The 16679-nt window shown below is 44.2% G+C and overlaps 1 protein-coding gene across 1 annotated transcript in view; it reads left to right on the top strand.

Annotated features, from left to right (window-relative positions):
* Positions 1-5922: 5922 nt before the first annotated feature.
* TTC34 (tetratricopeptide repeat domain 34) overlaps positions 5923-16679 on the top strand; it is a 49029-nt gene continuing 38272 nt past the window's right edge. Inside the window, exons 1-4 of the mRNA XM_073316853.1 lie at positions 5923-6002; positions 8655-10320; positions 11862-12087; positions 16362-16554. Coding sequence (XP_073172954.1) covers positions 8717-10320; positions 11862-12087; positions 16362-16554 — 2023 coding nt within the window. The 5' untranslated portion in view covers positions 5923-6002; positions 8655-8716. The remainder of the gene's footprint in view (positions 6003-8654; positions 10321-11861; positions 12088-16361; positions 16555-16679) is intronic.

The following is a 16679-nucleotide window of genomic DNA, read 5'->3' as shown; positions in this document are numbered from 1 at the left end:
CAAGAAAATGTTTAATTAAAAAAATTTTGGCCAGCCCTGCCAAGAATACACCTCCAGAGTCTTGACTCCTAGTCTCCTACTCTAACAGCACTAGCAAGGGGGGCATGGAGATTTCAGGATGCAGATTTCCTTGACAAGAAAGGAGTTCCCTAGCTCAGTTTTACATCCAAGTTCCCCACAATCTACTTCTCAGGGTAGGCAGTGAGCACAGAACTGAACACACTTGGGGATGAAATTTCATCATCTGGCTTCAAAGCTGATGATATCCAGCAGAGCCTCTTGACTTCAGTGTCATGAGCTCTCAGTCACCTAGCATCTATTATTCAATACAGGCCAGCTCCTTCTCTCCCTGACACCAGAGTCACTCCATTGTCCTCAACCCTCACATAGGTGAAGATGAGAGCAAGATTTGGCCCCTTGACTCTAAGCAACACAATTGATAATCTCAGTCTAACAGGTCACAAGTCATTTTTGGGGTGTTTTCTTTTTCTAAATGTAGCTCATTGCTCCTAGGTTAAAGACTCTTGCACCAAGCAAGGAACTCCTATCTTTCCTTGGATTTTGCACCCTTCATGTCACGTAGATGCAATTTTCAAGCTACCCTGATTCACAAGTTAGCTAAATCATACGTATTTAAGTTCTTCAGTCTTTCCTCCTCAGTCCATTCCTCTGCACACACGGTTCATCTTTCTCACAAATACATAGGGGACATACTATATGTTTTTGTACTATTAATGCTGAACACACACACAGGAAGCCTCGTTCAGGTCCTGAGGGTCTAGTTCACCCCTAATGTGACACTAAAGTAGGGTGACCAGATGTCCCGATTTTATAGGGACAGTCCCGATTTTTGGGTCTTTTTCTTATATAGGCTCCTATTACCCCCCCCATCCCCATCCCAATTTTTCACATTTGCTGGCTGGTCACCCTACACTAAGGTGCTTTCAGAATCCCCTAAAATCAGTGGGATTCTTTCCCTTGTCTTCAATGGGCTAAGGACTAGATCCCCAAAGCACATCCCCTCGCTCTCTCTGTCCCTCCCCTTCTCACTTCCGTGTATGTATTTAGTGCCTCTCCATACTCCTGCCAACCTCCATCTAAGCTTCAAAAATCTTCTGAAGATCCACCTTGTCGGTATAACGATGATTGTGTCACTGTCACCTTCTAGTGGCCACATTCTCTAGAAAGGACAAAATGTAGGAGCAGGATTTTATAATTGTACTATAAGAATAGAGGTACTATGTCTTGATTTCATTTTACCAGCCACCCTTTTTGAATAGCAGAAAGGAATGACCCTCTGGGACATTGGTAGGACTGCATCTGACAGACTGCCAGTGTCTGTACTGATGTTAAGGCAGGGACAGACCAGAACAATCCTTATGACTGATTATGGTCACCCTTTTGTTTTAGAATAAGTTATAATGTCTACTATGGTTTCCTATATGTATAACAAATTAGGCACTCTAGTTAAATATACATTTCTTTGTTTTAAGGTTTAGTAAGTAAGAGACAGGATCTTGTATTGTGTCTATGTTAAGGAGATTCAAAATAAACTGACACTGTTCGTATTCTCAAAGGTCTCTGTAAAAGACTGTTTGTGTGAAGGAGGAATGTATGCATCAGGAAAAGATAAGGTGTGAAGTCCATTGTTATAGCCAGATGGTCAAGGAGGAAGGAGTGAAGAGACTTAAGGACCAGAGATTCATTAACGTGCATCTATAATGAAGGAAGGGAAGATTGACTGGCAGCACCTCTAAAGACAGGACAATTGATTAAATTGGAACCAGGACAGGATGACCCTCTCGGCGGTGTATTAGAAGATGCATCAAAAGATACACCAATTAAGAAGTAACCGGTCACAAACTGAAACAGCAAAATCCATAGACTTCAACAGAGAAAAAAGACTTTAAGAACAGGGTGCTTTGCCATGGGACTTTGGGTTTGTCTTGCCACACTCCAGGACCATCAGATCGCAACCGACCGAGCCCTGTTCCCCTCTGTGACCAATCTGGCTGGCCACTAGATTGATCCAAACTCTGGACTGGTAAATATAAACATCAACTGGCAGGACTGTGTGTGTGTTTGTGTGTGATTGAAAAGCATATGCTAATTGTTGTATTCTCAATAAATGTGGCGTGCTGCCTTCTCCCGTGTGCTTCTTATGAGTATAACAAAAAGCCCTACAACCAGTAACAACTGAAGTAGTTGAGGCCCATATTTCTGATCCCAAAGATCATGGGGTTTTATCCCCACTCCCATCCGTGTCTGTAGCATGTAGATTTATTTACTGTCTACAATATGCATTATGGAGTTCTATTGTTTCTCCTATAATGCTTCTGTTGTGCCTTTGGCTTGTAACCCCTCTAGGCAGCATCCTGTTATATATAGCCCCCAGCTTTGTCCAGCATTGCAAACACTCCAGAAACAAATACAACGATTATCATAATAACTTCTTATTAGCACCCAGCCCGCATCTTTAAGGAGGAAGGTAATTCCATCCACATGCTGCTGAACAGCACTCTTTTCAAGGGCACTCCAGCTAGTATGCCATCTGTACTCCCTACCCGCTCCAGCCCCCTTTAAAAATTTATCACCTGGCTACAACAACAGGAGAAGCTATTGTAATGTATTTAATATTTAACTAATGTTTGGATAAACAGTCTTCTTGCTCTTTCTCTGTGTTGGTTTGAGCATTTGCATCACAGTAATTCTTTAAAAAGGAAAGGAGGACTTGTGGCACCTTAGAGACTAACCAATTTATTTGAGCATGAGCTTTACCATACGGGAGAAGCAGCATGATCCAGTGTCTTGGACACAGGACTGGGAGCCAGGAAACCTGAGGTCTATTTCGGCCCTTCACTCAGTGTCTGATGCTGGACAAGTTGCTTCACCTCTCTGTGCCTCTATTATTCCCTCTACCTTTTGCCAGTCCTGTCCACTTAGATTGTTAAACTGTCTCTTGTTATGTGCATGTAAAACACCCAGCACAGTGGGACCCTCATCTCATCTGGTGCTAAGGTTATTTTATTTTTTTTAAATGAATGGACGACATTGTCTTTCTCCATGACCTTTGTATCCATGGGACAAGATGTCCCTGGAAGTGATACCCAGACCAGTGATATGAAACCTCCCTCCCTCCCTCAGCGAAGTCAAATTATGGGTAATGATTTTTGAAACACGGACCGCAACTCATCGAGAGCACCAGCCTCGTTGTGTGCATTCCCACAAGCTCGAACCACAGTGGAGGAGGGATGAGGCCCGTGTGTTTGATCAACTCGGCCCTTGCTAATGTGATTTCTATTGCAGAACTGTTCCTTTTTATGCCTTCCGGTCTTTCCGAGCAATATCACCTATGGCCTGATGTGACAGCAGTACTAAATTATTTCTTGATGGCTCATTAGGGTAATTAAAATGAAAGTAATCAAAGCCAAGTAATGGGCAATCTCTTAATAAACTGTCAAAAAATTCTATATTAATCATAGGGAATGTTTTCCCCTTTGAATGTCAAAGAATACAGATCAAGGAAACGTTGGACTTCAGAATCAGCCCTGGTTTAAAGGAACACTGTCAGGCGAGCCACATCCTGAAAAATATTCCTTACCTGTGACTCATAATGTCAAAAATCCATTGTGCACCATTGAATCTGTTTGCTCCCTTTCCACATTTCACTATTTTAGACGGTGAAAATAGAGTGGTCAGTTTCATTTTCTATTTACATGTTAGGTTCCCTTCCTGGCTGCCCAGCCATATAATGCACATTGTGTTTGCAGTCAAATCCTCCAGGGAATGAACATAAGAACCTAAGAACAACCATACTGGGTCAGACCAAATGGTTACCTTTAAAACAAAACCGTATTTTACTTTTTTTCCGTTCATCCTAGACCTAATCTTGAAGTTCCCTCTCCATTTTTCATGGGCCAGACTCCACCACTGACTGCAACAGGCATTTCTCCTGAATAACGACAGAGGCTGGCATCTTCATAGGAGCCCAAGAAAGTTAGGGAGCCAACTCGCTGCAGGATTTGAATGACCCACATTTACAGAGCACCTTGCAATATTGAGCAGAAAGGTGCCATATTGTGGCCCGATGTTTCCTCCTCCACAACATTGCGAGGTGCTTCTGCGATGCAGAGCCGCCATGTCAGGGAGCTCAACAAAGCCCCGGTGAATGACTTTGGCCGCCGCTACATCACTGCATCACCCGACACCAGATGGGGAGCAGAAGGGAGACAATGACAAGCCTCTGCCATGACAGTGAAGTAGGAACTGCAGCTAGGTCGTAGCTACATCAGCCCAGCTGCAATCTCTAGCTGAGATCAGGTGGGAGAGGTAAAAACTGGGCTCTCTTACCAACAGAAGCTGATCCAATAAATAGTATGACCTCATCCACCTTGTCTCTCTAATATCCTGGGACCGACCCGGCTACAACTACAGTGCATGAGACTAGTAGGACAGAGAGATAGAATCATAGGGTTAGAAGGGACCGCAAGGGTCATTTGATAGATAGATAGATAGAGGGAGGGATGTGTGGGGATAGATAGATAGATAGATAGATAGATAGATAGATAGATAGATAGATAGATAGATAGATAGATAGATAGATAGATAGAGGGGGGGATGTGTGGGGATAGATAGATAGATAGATAGATAGATAGATAGATAGATAGATAGATAGAGGGGGGGATGTGTGGGGATAGATAGATAGATAGATAGATAGATAGATAGATAGATAGATAGATAGATAGATAGATAGATAGATAGATAGATAGATGGGGGGATGTGTGGGGATAGATAGATAGATAGATAGATAGATAGATAGATAGATAGATAGATAGATAGATAGATAGATAGATAGATAGATAGATAGATAGATAGAGGGGGGGATGTGTGGGGATAGATAGATAGATAGATAGATAGATAGATAGATAGATAGATAGATAGATAGATAGATAGATAGATAGATAGATGGGGGGATGTGTGGGGATAGATAGATAGATAGATAGATAGATAGATAGATAGATAGATAGATAGATAGATAGATAGATAGATAGATAGATAGATAGATAGAGGGGGGATGTGTGGGGATAGATAGATAGATAGATAGATAGATAGATAGATAGATAGAGGGGGGATGTGTGGGGATAGATAGATAGATAGATAGATAGATAGATAGATAGATAGATAGATAGATAGATAGATAGATAGATAGATAGATAGATAGATAGATAGATAGATGGGGGGATGTGTGGGGATAGATAGATAGATAGATAGATAGATAGATAGATAGATAGATAGATAGATAGATAGATAGATGGGGGGATGTGTGGGGATAGATAGATAGATAGATAGATAGATAGATAGATAGATAGATAGATAGATAGATAGATAGATAGATAGATAGATAGATGGGGGGATGTGTGGGGATAGATAGATAGATAGATAGATAGATAGATAGATAGATAGATAGATAGATAGATAGGGGGGGGATGTGTGGGGATAGATAGATAGATAGATAGATAGATAGATAGATAGATAGATAGATAGATAGATAGATAGATAGATAGATAGATAGATAGATAGATAGATAGAGGGGGGGATGTGTGGGGATAGATAGATAGATAGATAGATAGAGGGGGGGATGTGTGGGGATAGATAGATAGATAGATAGATAGATAGATAGATAGATAGATAGATAGATAGATAGATAGATAGATAGATAGATAGATAGATAGATAGATAGACCTGGCAGTTCAGGCTTCGAGCCCTGCCATAGTGCCCCAGCCAGGGACTGTGCGTCTGCACCGTGCAGCCATCCTCTGCCTGCGGGAACAGAAGCCTGTGTTAGTGTTTACCGTCTCCTGGGTAACAGGGCATGTGGCAGGATGAACCGAGCCAGCCAGTTCTCACCCCATCTCTCCCAGCGGCAGTCACCTCTCCTGAGTGCAGCAGCAAGGAATCTCCAAGATCACCCTGCACCTCCACCGCAGCGAGCGTGTTCAGACGTGAGTTCCCAGGCCCTGCTCGTGCCCTTCTCCCCCTGCCCTTTGTTTCCTCTGCTCTTCTGTCCCATTGTCTGGGGAGTGAGGCGCTCTGGGTTTGGTCCCTGTCTAACCTTTGTAGATTCCCACCTTTTCGTAGTGGGAGGAGTGAATGTGACCCCCCCATCACCGCCAATACCAAAGCTGGGAAGAATCCATGCAGACTTGGCTACTTGTGCCAATAGTCTGACACCCCACACACACACACACCCAGCTTCAGAAACAAAGACAGGCTGGAAATTGCCTCCTCCCCTTCCCCGCTTTCTCCCAGCACCCACAAAAGCAACAATGTCTGACTGATTTCTGATAGAGGGGAAAAGGCAAACAGCGGGCAAAGCAGTGTGTGCAGGGGGTTGGTTTTGTTTATTTCCTAGAGTCCAGCTGTCAGAGGGAGTCTGATGGTGCAGGTGGGGCGAGGAGGGAGGGGGGTCAGACAAAGGGATGGGAGGAGCGCAGAGCAGAGCAGAATCAGACAGCGCAAACACCAGAATCAGGGAAGGGCATTTGGAAATTTACCCCTCAGGTTATAATTAGTGTCTGGAGACTCCACATGGGGAGCAGCAGTCCATTGTGCTAGGTGCTGCATGCATACAAAATGAAAAGGCAGCCCCAGCACCAAAGAACTGGCATGCTGAGCATCTACATTATTTCCTCTTTTAAAAAAAAAATTGTCCACATTCAGTTTGGATAATGCAACAAATGTTTTGGGTAAACAAGTTATAAAAGGCACCAACTACAGGGCCCCAAATGGTATCTTCTGTGGGCCCAAAGCTGACTTGATGGTCATGTAAAAGGTGCTGTGTACCCTTTGTTCTCATGGAAGCCGATAAGGGATGATGACTTTATTGAGTGCTGGGGATTCAGAAATTAGACCTGAACTAGTTCACTGATGTGGCATTGGGGCAATGCATTGTGCTGCTGGGATTGCTGTCTCCAGGGTGAGATATGAGACTGGTATCCCGAAGGCTTGTGCTCTGGGCACGGTGCTGTTTGCAAGAGTAGGGACACTTTGGGGTCGTAGTGGAAAGCTAACTGGGGCAACTGCATGTTGCTTTCCCCAACTACTCCTGAATGTTCAATATTCGTTTTAGGAATCTTCATAGGCCACCCTCACCAGCTCTGGCTGGATCCCCGGCACCATCTGGGATGGGAGACTTTGTTTCTACCCCCCAAATGTATCCTTTTCCCTCCTCACTTTATTCCTTCTCTTTCCTATTTCCCTCTTTGTCTTCTGTTTAATAAGAGTCTGTAGCACTGCTGTGAGCCTGTGAACAGAGAGGCAGCTAAAAGCAATGCCCACAATAACCCGAGGCTGGTACAAGTTTGCCAGGTCTCGGAGTGACTGATAAGACTATGTGCTGGGCCTGTTTTTCCTGCAGGGTGGATCAATACCAAAGCCAGAATCTGCATTTTCCAGCTTTGCTGTTCTTTTCTTTCCACTTTTGTGAGCATTTATCTTCTTAGGAAACAGGATTGAACTTTCACAACAGCAGCAATAACACCAGCTCCATCCCATCTCAGCTAACTTCTTCTCTTTTCCCCTATTTCTTTTCCCCCCTTTTCTTGTAAGACTACTCCCTTCGCTTCATGTGCCAATATATATTTATGCCTGTATCTGTAATTTTCACTCCATGCATCTAAAGGAGTGGGTTTTTTATCCACAAAAGCTTATGCCCAAATAAATCTGTTAGTCTTTAAGGTGCCACCAGACTCCTCGTTGTCTTTTCCCCTATGATTGCCATCTTTGATACCATCTGATAGACTGTCAAACAAGGGGAGGGGAGCTCCTTCTAAAAACTCTCTACAGCAAAAGGGAAAGGGAACAAGAGATGTTGTTAAAAATGAAAGCCTTACTTAATACTTTACCTTTCCAATGCTTTAACTATATTTCCTTGCTTTCTGTATCTTTAATAAAAGGTTTAAATGATTTGTAATGATGGGTTTACCAAGCTGAGGTCTCTGCATACCAAACCCCGAACTTCATTTAAAATGGTTTAATGTTGGACAGTGACTGGATTATGTTAACACCTTTGACTCTTTGGGCCCATATGATCCATCTAAATTAATACAACAGGTCCAAAAGGATGGTTGGGGGAAGGGAGGGAACAGCCCTCTATGGTTTGGAGGGTAGAGAAAGATGTGCTTGATGGGGAAAGGAGATAGTCGGAAGACAGCAGCAGAGTAATGGTAGGTTTCTTTATTACACAAGTATGTTTAAATTCCCCCTCTCCAGTATTTGACTGAAAATATTTCATATATTTTGTCAAATGGAATATAACAACACAATTCAGGATTAAATACTGAGGGCAAATTTCTCCTCTCTGTTCCACATGCAGATCTGTGTAGCATATTCTGCGCTCCCCCTGATTCTTGTATCCACCCAAGGTCTACCATCATATCCTTAGAGTGTGAGCGCTTGGGGAAGGGACTGTTTTTCGGTTACAAGTGCATACTTTTCAGTGACCAAAGTTTTTGCTCTTTGTAGGACTCTGTGACCTTCAAAACATCTGAGGCCCTTGTTTGTGTCTGTCAGCTTGATGGCTTAGAAAAAACAATGGATACCCACGCGCCGTGGCAACGTGCTTAGTTTTAACTGCTCTAATTTCTGTTCTACAGGCACACGACAGGGTGTGAGTGAAACGACACTTGCTGAAGATGTAAATGCCTCTGTGTTCAGAATGTCAGCTCAGGAGCTTGCCATGCGGCTCTGCAAGGAAGGGGACCAGCACCTAGCTATGAATGAGCTGCCGCTGGCCACGGCTTTCTACATGGCTGCATTCAGCTGCAGTGCACTCCTGGCAGTGCAGAAAGTCAAGTCCCTTGGGAAGGGGCCCTGGGAGAAAGTGATAGCTACCCTGGAGACATGGTGCACAGGCAGGAGTCAGATTCCCAGCATACACTGCAACAACTTGGCCATTGTGTCACTCAACGTGGGAATAGCTGCAGTCTTCCTATCCACCCTAAGCCCCAACAACTTGGCTTCCTCTGTATTCAAGCTGGAGGCCATGCTCAGGCAGGGGCACTATGAAGAGGTGGTGAGCCGGTGCAATGCCCTGCTCAGCACTCCTCCCAAACACTCAGTGGACCTGCTGCTGACGAGGGCTTTGGCACGGGTGCTGTCAGGGACACAATCTGGGAACGGAGTGGTGGACTATATACAAGCTTTCGTGACGCACCGAGCTGAGACAGTGGCATATCTACGCAGCAGGCAGCAGGAACACCTGCCACTGGTGATCCAGACCTTCTCTGATTATCTTTCAGTGCACCGGGAGACAGGCCCAGATAGCAGGGCCTTGGATGGCCAGTTGGGTGACTGTTATGACTTCCTTCTTGCTGTAGCACCGAATGGCATCCAGGTATGCCAGGCAGAGGCCGCATACCTCTACGAGAAACACAAATTCAATGAGTGTGTGGCAGTTTACAGCAAGGCTATGGAGGCCTTATCTGCTGGTAGTAAGTTCAGAGATGAGAGAGCTTTGGGTGTCCTCCTAGGCCGGGCTGCTGCTTACTTCTCCTTGGGTGGGCGGACACGGGAGATGATGCAGGACTTGATAGATGCCTTCAGGATAAGCCCTGGCCAAGCAAAGCAGCACTTTGACGAGCTTTTCTCATCTTGTGACACTGAGAGGATTAAAGAACAGGCCAGAGCTGTCCTGGATGTAGAGTTTGCAGCCTACAGGGAAGCCGTGCGTACTCGGCCGGAGCTCCGAGATGATGCTGGCAGAGAACTGCTTTCCCCAGTCATCCACACTCTCCAGTTCCTCATTCAGATCGCCCCGGAGTCCAGGCGTGAGCTGAGTGTCCGGCTGGCGGATTGCCAGCTGCTGAGCAGGAACGTCCACAGCGCCCTGAAGATCTGCAGCCACCTCTTGGAGTCTGAGCTGAACACTTATTACAACAGCCTCCTGGTCCTGCGAGGGTTTTGTTACCTCCACGCCAATGACTGTCAGCAAGCCCTGCCAGACTTCCAGAAGGTCATTGAGCATGACTCCCCACACCCCAACAGTTGTGTGAAAGCCCTGTGCGGGCGAGGACTTATCCGGATTTTGGGTGGCAGTCCTTACCTCACGGCCCTGGATTATATCACTGCCTGTCGACTGAGATTAGACGAAACCATCCTCACTGTCAAGTCCTATGTGCCCTGGAACCAAAGAGGGCTGCTCCTGAAGGTGCTCCAGGAAGAAGGGCAGAAGATACTCCAGAAAAAGCCATCTCCAAAAGGCAGCTCAGCCTTCAGGCAAAAGAAAGGAGCAGGACTGAATGGATTCCTGACAAAAGAAGGGTATGGCTAAGGGTATGGCTTGGGGGGTTGATTGGCTCAGGTGAATGGGAATGGGATTCAGACCCTTTCATGTCTCGGTCACCAGTTGGTGGGAACCCAGCCTTAACTGGTAATGGGCAAAAGCCATTAACATCTGATGGCTGCTCAGTGTCCTTGATGAAAAGAGGCAGAGGGATCTCACTCTGGTTTCTCATGGAGTAGATATCCAGATCACAAAAACAATAATTTTTGGTGCTCATAGGCCCCCTCACTGGAAGTCTCAGCAGAGATCAAGCACTGAATGGGCCATGGAGACAACTCCCCTATGCGCTCTAAAAGAGATCCTAACCTATCAGGGATGAATGACTGCAAGGGATGTTTGATTTTCTGCTACCCGTGCTGCACCTTTGTTGGAGGATAAGAGAATAAGTTCATATCCAGGGCTGGCAGTCTGGTACCATTATCCAATGCTAAATTAATGAATGTAACACTTAAGGGGGAAAACAAATCAAAGCAGAGTTATGGCATCTAAATCCATTTAAGATTCTGCTCCACTTTTTTCGAGGGAGGGTGCTATAAATGAGATTATCAGAGCTGGTTGTATTTTTCAGTTGATTTTTTTAATGAAAAATGGCTTTTTGCGGTGGGGGGTGGAAGGGGTTGTGAAAAATTGTATTTATTAATAAATTGCCCCCTATTTCAATAAGGAATTGAAAACCAAAAACATTTGTGTCCAATTTTCAGCGTTTCATCCGAAGAAACAGAAAATTTCTGTAAAACATTTTCAAAACCCTATTTTTTTCATTTCTTTCTATATTCTTCCTGGAAAATACTCAACTATTTTCTGACCGGCTCTAAAGATTGGGAAAGAAATGGGTTTAGAAATTTGGTGGCAAATGGAGTCCCTCACTCGGACAGCACAGTTTGGCCTATACAGTTGGGGATACTTTAGAAAGGTCTCTTATTAATAATACCTAGGTCTATATAGCATTTTGCATCAGTAGATCTCAAAGCCCTTTACAAAGCAGGTCAGTGTCATTATTGCCATTTTACAAATTGGGAAACTGAGGCACAGAAAGGAAATTACTTCCACATAGTCACCCAATAGACCCGTGGCAGAGCCTAGACTAGAGCCCAGATCTCCTGGGTCCTACTCCAGTGTTCTTACAGCAGGAGGCTATCTAACAAGGCTGTTCCCATGTACGTGTTTTATAGCAATTTTTAGCAGGAGAGAGTTCTTCAAATGAGACAATATGTGATTTTCTATACCTATTATTTTTATTGTTTGTATTGCAATAGTGTCTAGGAGTCCCTATCCTGGACCTGGACCCTCTTTTGGAGCCATGCTTTCACCTGCACTTATAAGCACATTTACAAATAGGCATTTGATGAAATGTTTACAATGTGGCTCAAATGTTTAAGTGACAGGAAGTTCTCCATTTCTGGAGACTGTGACGTTTGGCCACCATTTTAATATGGGGCTCATTCAGAGCCAGCTGCTCTGTCTGAGCAATAGATAAGCTCCACCAGAACTATGAGCAGTTCTTCCTTTGTTTATGCAGGGATGCCTTCGGGGTTCACCAGCTGGCTTCTCTCTTGATGGAGCTGGACCCTTCTGATGAAGCATCTCAGATCCTGTGTGCCGATGCCCTGTACCAGCTGGATCGGGTGGAAGAAGCTCACAGAGTCCTCTTGGTAGCCCTCTCTAGGAATCCCCAGAGGTCTCCCATCCTGGCAAGGCTGGCGCTGCTGCAGCTGAAGAAGGGATTCTTATACGATGGGACTCAGGTAAAAAGCATCTGGCTGGCAACAAGGGCGAGGCAAAGTCCTGTGGGTGAAATGACTGGGGAGTCCACTGTTCTCATTGGCTGACATTAGGGATGCTGTATGTACGCACTTAGTGGTATTTGCAAACAATTTGTGTGTCGTGATCTGGGACAAGAATATTGGCAACGTTCTGGGGCCAGCTGGTTGGAAAATGGGTTAGTCTTTCATGAACATTTTCATGAAAAATTAGTCCCTTTTCTTGCTGGAGATTTTCAAATTCAAAACTTGTCAACCCGCTCTAATTCTGGGAGGTGCAAAGTTTCAGATGAATTCCCAGGGTATCGTCATTTCCCTGTGGATAGTTACAGTGGACCTACTTACACATCCCTTCACCCAGCAGTGTGGAGCCTCTGCCACAAATAGTGCCATGTACATGTGGGATAACATCCTTAATGTGACCAAAAATAATACAAGCCTGGTCAAGTGCGTCTCAGGTCTTAAATTAAAATCGCTGGAGTGCAGCACGACTCCATAGCAGCAGACCCAGGGGTGGAGACATGGTGAAGTTCAGAGCTAAAATTAGATTTAAGTATCCCAGCCACTAACACAACTTTGATGATCCAGACTCAGGCTTGGAAGGGGAAGCTCTTGGATTGTAACACAGGCTGTACAAGGACACAACCAAATGCAGCCCATTCATCACATTTCATTTAATGACACCTTTCAGCAGAGCCCTTTAACTAGATAGAGCATGATTGAATGTGCTGCCGTGGTGGTAATATCATTGATGCAATTGGTAATTTTCCGTTAAAAGGGAAGGAAATAGGCTATTGCCTTTCTTCTGCAGCTATCCAGTCTTGCTAATGAGTCTCTGCAACTCTTTCCCGGTGCCTACATGAGGCAGCAAGAAGATCTGCAAACTGTTGCCTTATTTTGGGATCTCACAGGCTAGCGGATTCATGTCTCTCCAAAGCAGAGAACATGTCTGTGTTTATGGCCCTGCAAATAAAGCAGTAATCTTATGAAATTTATTCCCTAGTGGATGGGTTAAGAATTACTGTCTGCCACCAGGGAACTAGAGTCTCTGTGGAATCACTCAACTCACAGGTGGAAATCATTGATTGAGAATTGTGGTTTAAATCGTACATTCACCTGAAATCTGAGAATATCTAATTCCCTTACCAACCGCACCTAGGAAAGCTAATACTTGACCCGTCAGGTGAAAAGCTACCAGGAAGGCGAGTGACTAAGAAGTTGGGGTACAATGACCTCCATTTCTAGCTCTGACCCTGCCCTGGTTGGTACTTACTAAGAGAACCAGAGGTCCCTTCCCCTCTCTGGTTTTAGGTAATGGCTTGTCTTAAGAGCACCCAAGTTCCAAGGTCAGTTGATAAACAGAATCTTCCTCTCAGCACCCGCAGACTGCTTATCCTGTTCATTGCATACACACAGCTCCCACTGAAACCAAGTTTGGAAACTCTAGGAAGAAGTGTTTTGCCACAGTAAAACCGCATCCACCCATTGTAACTTCCTAACAATGTGGGGCATCCCAGGGGGAGAGCATCAGTGGCACATACATGTATGGAGGAGGAACGCAGTAACCATGATCCGATACACAGTGGTATTAGTGGCACTGAATCTAGCGGTGACGACAAAGCTCTAGGAATCAGGACAGCTGGGATTCATGGACACAAACTTGCTGCATGAACTTTAACACGTTCTTTAACTTCCGCATTTCATTGGATCCAAAAGTGATGATAATTAATAAGACTTGCCTACTTTAGAAGGCAGCTCCTTGGTCAGAAAGTGTGTCTTCCTGCAGATCTAGGTGGAACGCAGCATATTGCAGGTGCCACTAAAATATAAATAGAGTAAGAAAAATATTAAGCTTAATATGTTATCACTGGCAGAAGTGTTTTGGGGTCCCTTGGATAAAAGAGACCAATGCCTGTGGGCGTAGGGAGGTTGCTTATTAAATTGGAAGGGATTCAAGAATTTTTATTTCTGCTAAGCAGATGTAACAGCCAAGATTAAATGGTTAAATGACCGGAGTTTGCCAGCAGAGGACACTGTTGCATTTTAAAACTGTGTAATAAAGCCTCCCAATGAAAAGGAGAAAAGTATTCCACCAAACCAAAGGTGTTATTTTTCCCCTGTGGAGTATAAAGCTTCTGTGCTATGTGCTAAGAATGTGAGGGCTCTGAGTGAGCGATACCACTCATCAGAGTTCACATATAGTCCTTGGAACGTCTGACTTTGAACAAACTTTTTAATGTACTTGTTATTTGGAGTCACAATTTTTTTTCCCTTTTGGATATGCACAAAAACAGTGGTTGAAAATCCATTGCTTTACTCTTTGGCCAGGACATGTTACCCAAAGGGGCATATTCCATGATGGAATCACACTTGAACTCTGACACTGATGGCATAAAACTTCTTGTGGACATTTTTCTTTCCTTTCCAATTTTCCAAGTCTTGTAAGCTTTGATAGCCACCAGGAACACTGGGAAAACCCTGAAGATCAGTGTCTGAAAGAGAGTAGCAGATTTCCCACACTGCCACCTGCCCCATTATGACAGGTTTCAGAGTAACAGCCGTGTTAGTCTGTATTCGCAAAAAGAAAAGGAGGACTTGTGGCACCTTAGAGACTAACCAATTTATCTGAGCATGAGCTTTCGTGAGCTACAGCTCACTTCATTGGATGCATACTGTGGAAACTGCAGCAGACATTATATAAACACAGAGATCATGAAAAAGGTATTGTTACACAGCAACCTTCCATCCCCTGCAAATGAAATGAAGTTCATGTCACCTGCCACTAAAATGAATTCACCCGTGGTGAAGTGTAACAGAAAAATCACATTCTGCTATGGTAAGTTGCATCCGATGAAGTGAGCTGTAGCTCACGAAAGCTCATGCTCAAATAAATTGGTTAGTCTCTAAGGTGCCACAAGTACTCCTTTTCTTTTTGCGAATACAGACTAACACGGCTGTTACTCTGAAACAGGCAAGTTCTCTGCGCACTTTCAACCAGGTACTGTATTGACTATCCAAAAAGCAGCTGTGCTCTGAGTTGGAATTTAGCCAGGACATTGTTCTTGTGAATACTCTAAATGGGATCTTTAACGATTGGTTTGTGTATTATCATCCAAAAGATAGCAGCACAGTGGCCTTCAGCACCGCAGGGGACATTAGAGGGAAAAGTTCCTCTGTTGTGATATTTGGACCTACACATTTACCCGAATTGTCAGTTCAGCTGTAAAAAGCACTAACCAGGGGTGGTTCTTCGATGACATTTCATGAACTCCTTGATTTTTGCTTTTATGGCCCAGAACTGAGAGTCTTCCCCCAGTCTCTCCACCAGACCAAATCTCTTTAGGGGCCATTACGGTACCGTTCAGCTCTCTTTGAATTTTATGAAATTTTTCACAATTCTTTTCCCTTTTCTTTACCTTCTCTAATAAGAACCAACCCAACCTTTCTCCCCAAATTCAAAACAAACCTGCTCCAAAGCTGGGAATTTTGGATAACATTTTTCCTGCCTTTATTTCAAAATGTATGCTGTTTCTATGTTTCATGGCCCCATCCGGAGCCAGGAAGAGTAGCGCTAACATGCTGTTGCATTTGAATGCCCAAATATTGCATTGCCAAACTGGTTATTCCCTCGTGATGTGGCGTCTACATTGAGATTGGAGATCCTTCTAAATGGTAGGCTCTTGTTCAGTGTTTATCAACCTTTCCAGGTTGACAGTCTCTTATTGAAAGTCAAACATTTTCATCACCTGCCCCACTTTGGATTTATTATAAAGGGGAAAGTAAAAAGTGTATTAACAATAGCAATGCAAAGCCCATCAAATTTATTGTTGTGTGTGTTTCAAGAGATTGACAAGGGAATACTTGACCTTGAAGGGTGAAGGTTGGCAGGGGAGCAAGGGGGTAAGGCCCCCTTTGTGGATGTGAAAGGGGCAAAGTTACAGGAGTTTTACTATTAGTATATGACCTCACACACTTTGAAGGTTTGGGCTGCACTGAAGTTATTTGGAAAATTTTATTTTCCTTGCTTTAGAATTGGAATAAAAATGTTGATACTTTCTGACCCCCACCCCACCCCTCACTGCTTTTCATCACCATCCCTGGGGATCATGTTGAGAAGTACTGCTCTAGTTCAATGCCAAACTGTTAGACTCAGGAGTGTTTTCCTATGTCTATGCCCACAGTTCAGCTGCCTCTGATCCTTTCCGATTTCCATGTATGTCAATTTAACCCTCCTCCCCTTTTTCTCTGTCCTTGTTAAGTTGCTAAAGAAAGTGATCCAAATCGGAGACACTTCCTGCCTTCTGCTGATCATGGATATTTTCAAAGACGAAGACCGAAAGCTGATGCAAACTCACTGCCACTCCAGGGCTATGACCATCCTGAAGAATAAGCAGGGAGATACTTACGTCAAAGAAGCTATTGCCAACCTTTCCTTTGCTATCATTGCATCAGGTAGGCTTATGAGAGGTTTACTTCTGTGGGAACTAGGCCAGTGTGTGGGCAGACTTCAATCCTCATCCATTATTTCTGCTTCCCTCTAAATATGGTGATAAAATGCAAACAAAATCTTTACAAGG

The sequence above is a fragment of the Lepidochelys kempii genome, chromosome 18 (assembly GCF_965140265.1).
Source record: "Lepidochelys kempii isolate rLepKem1 chromosome 18, rLepKem1.hap2, whole genome shotgun sequence".
NCBI lineage: Eukaryota > Metazoa > Chordata > Testudines > Cheloniidae > Lepidochelys > Lepidochelys kempii.
Note: the sequence above shows the minus strand (reverse complement) of the source record. Positions and strands in the feature narration are given on the sequence as shown.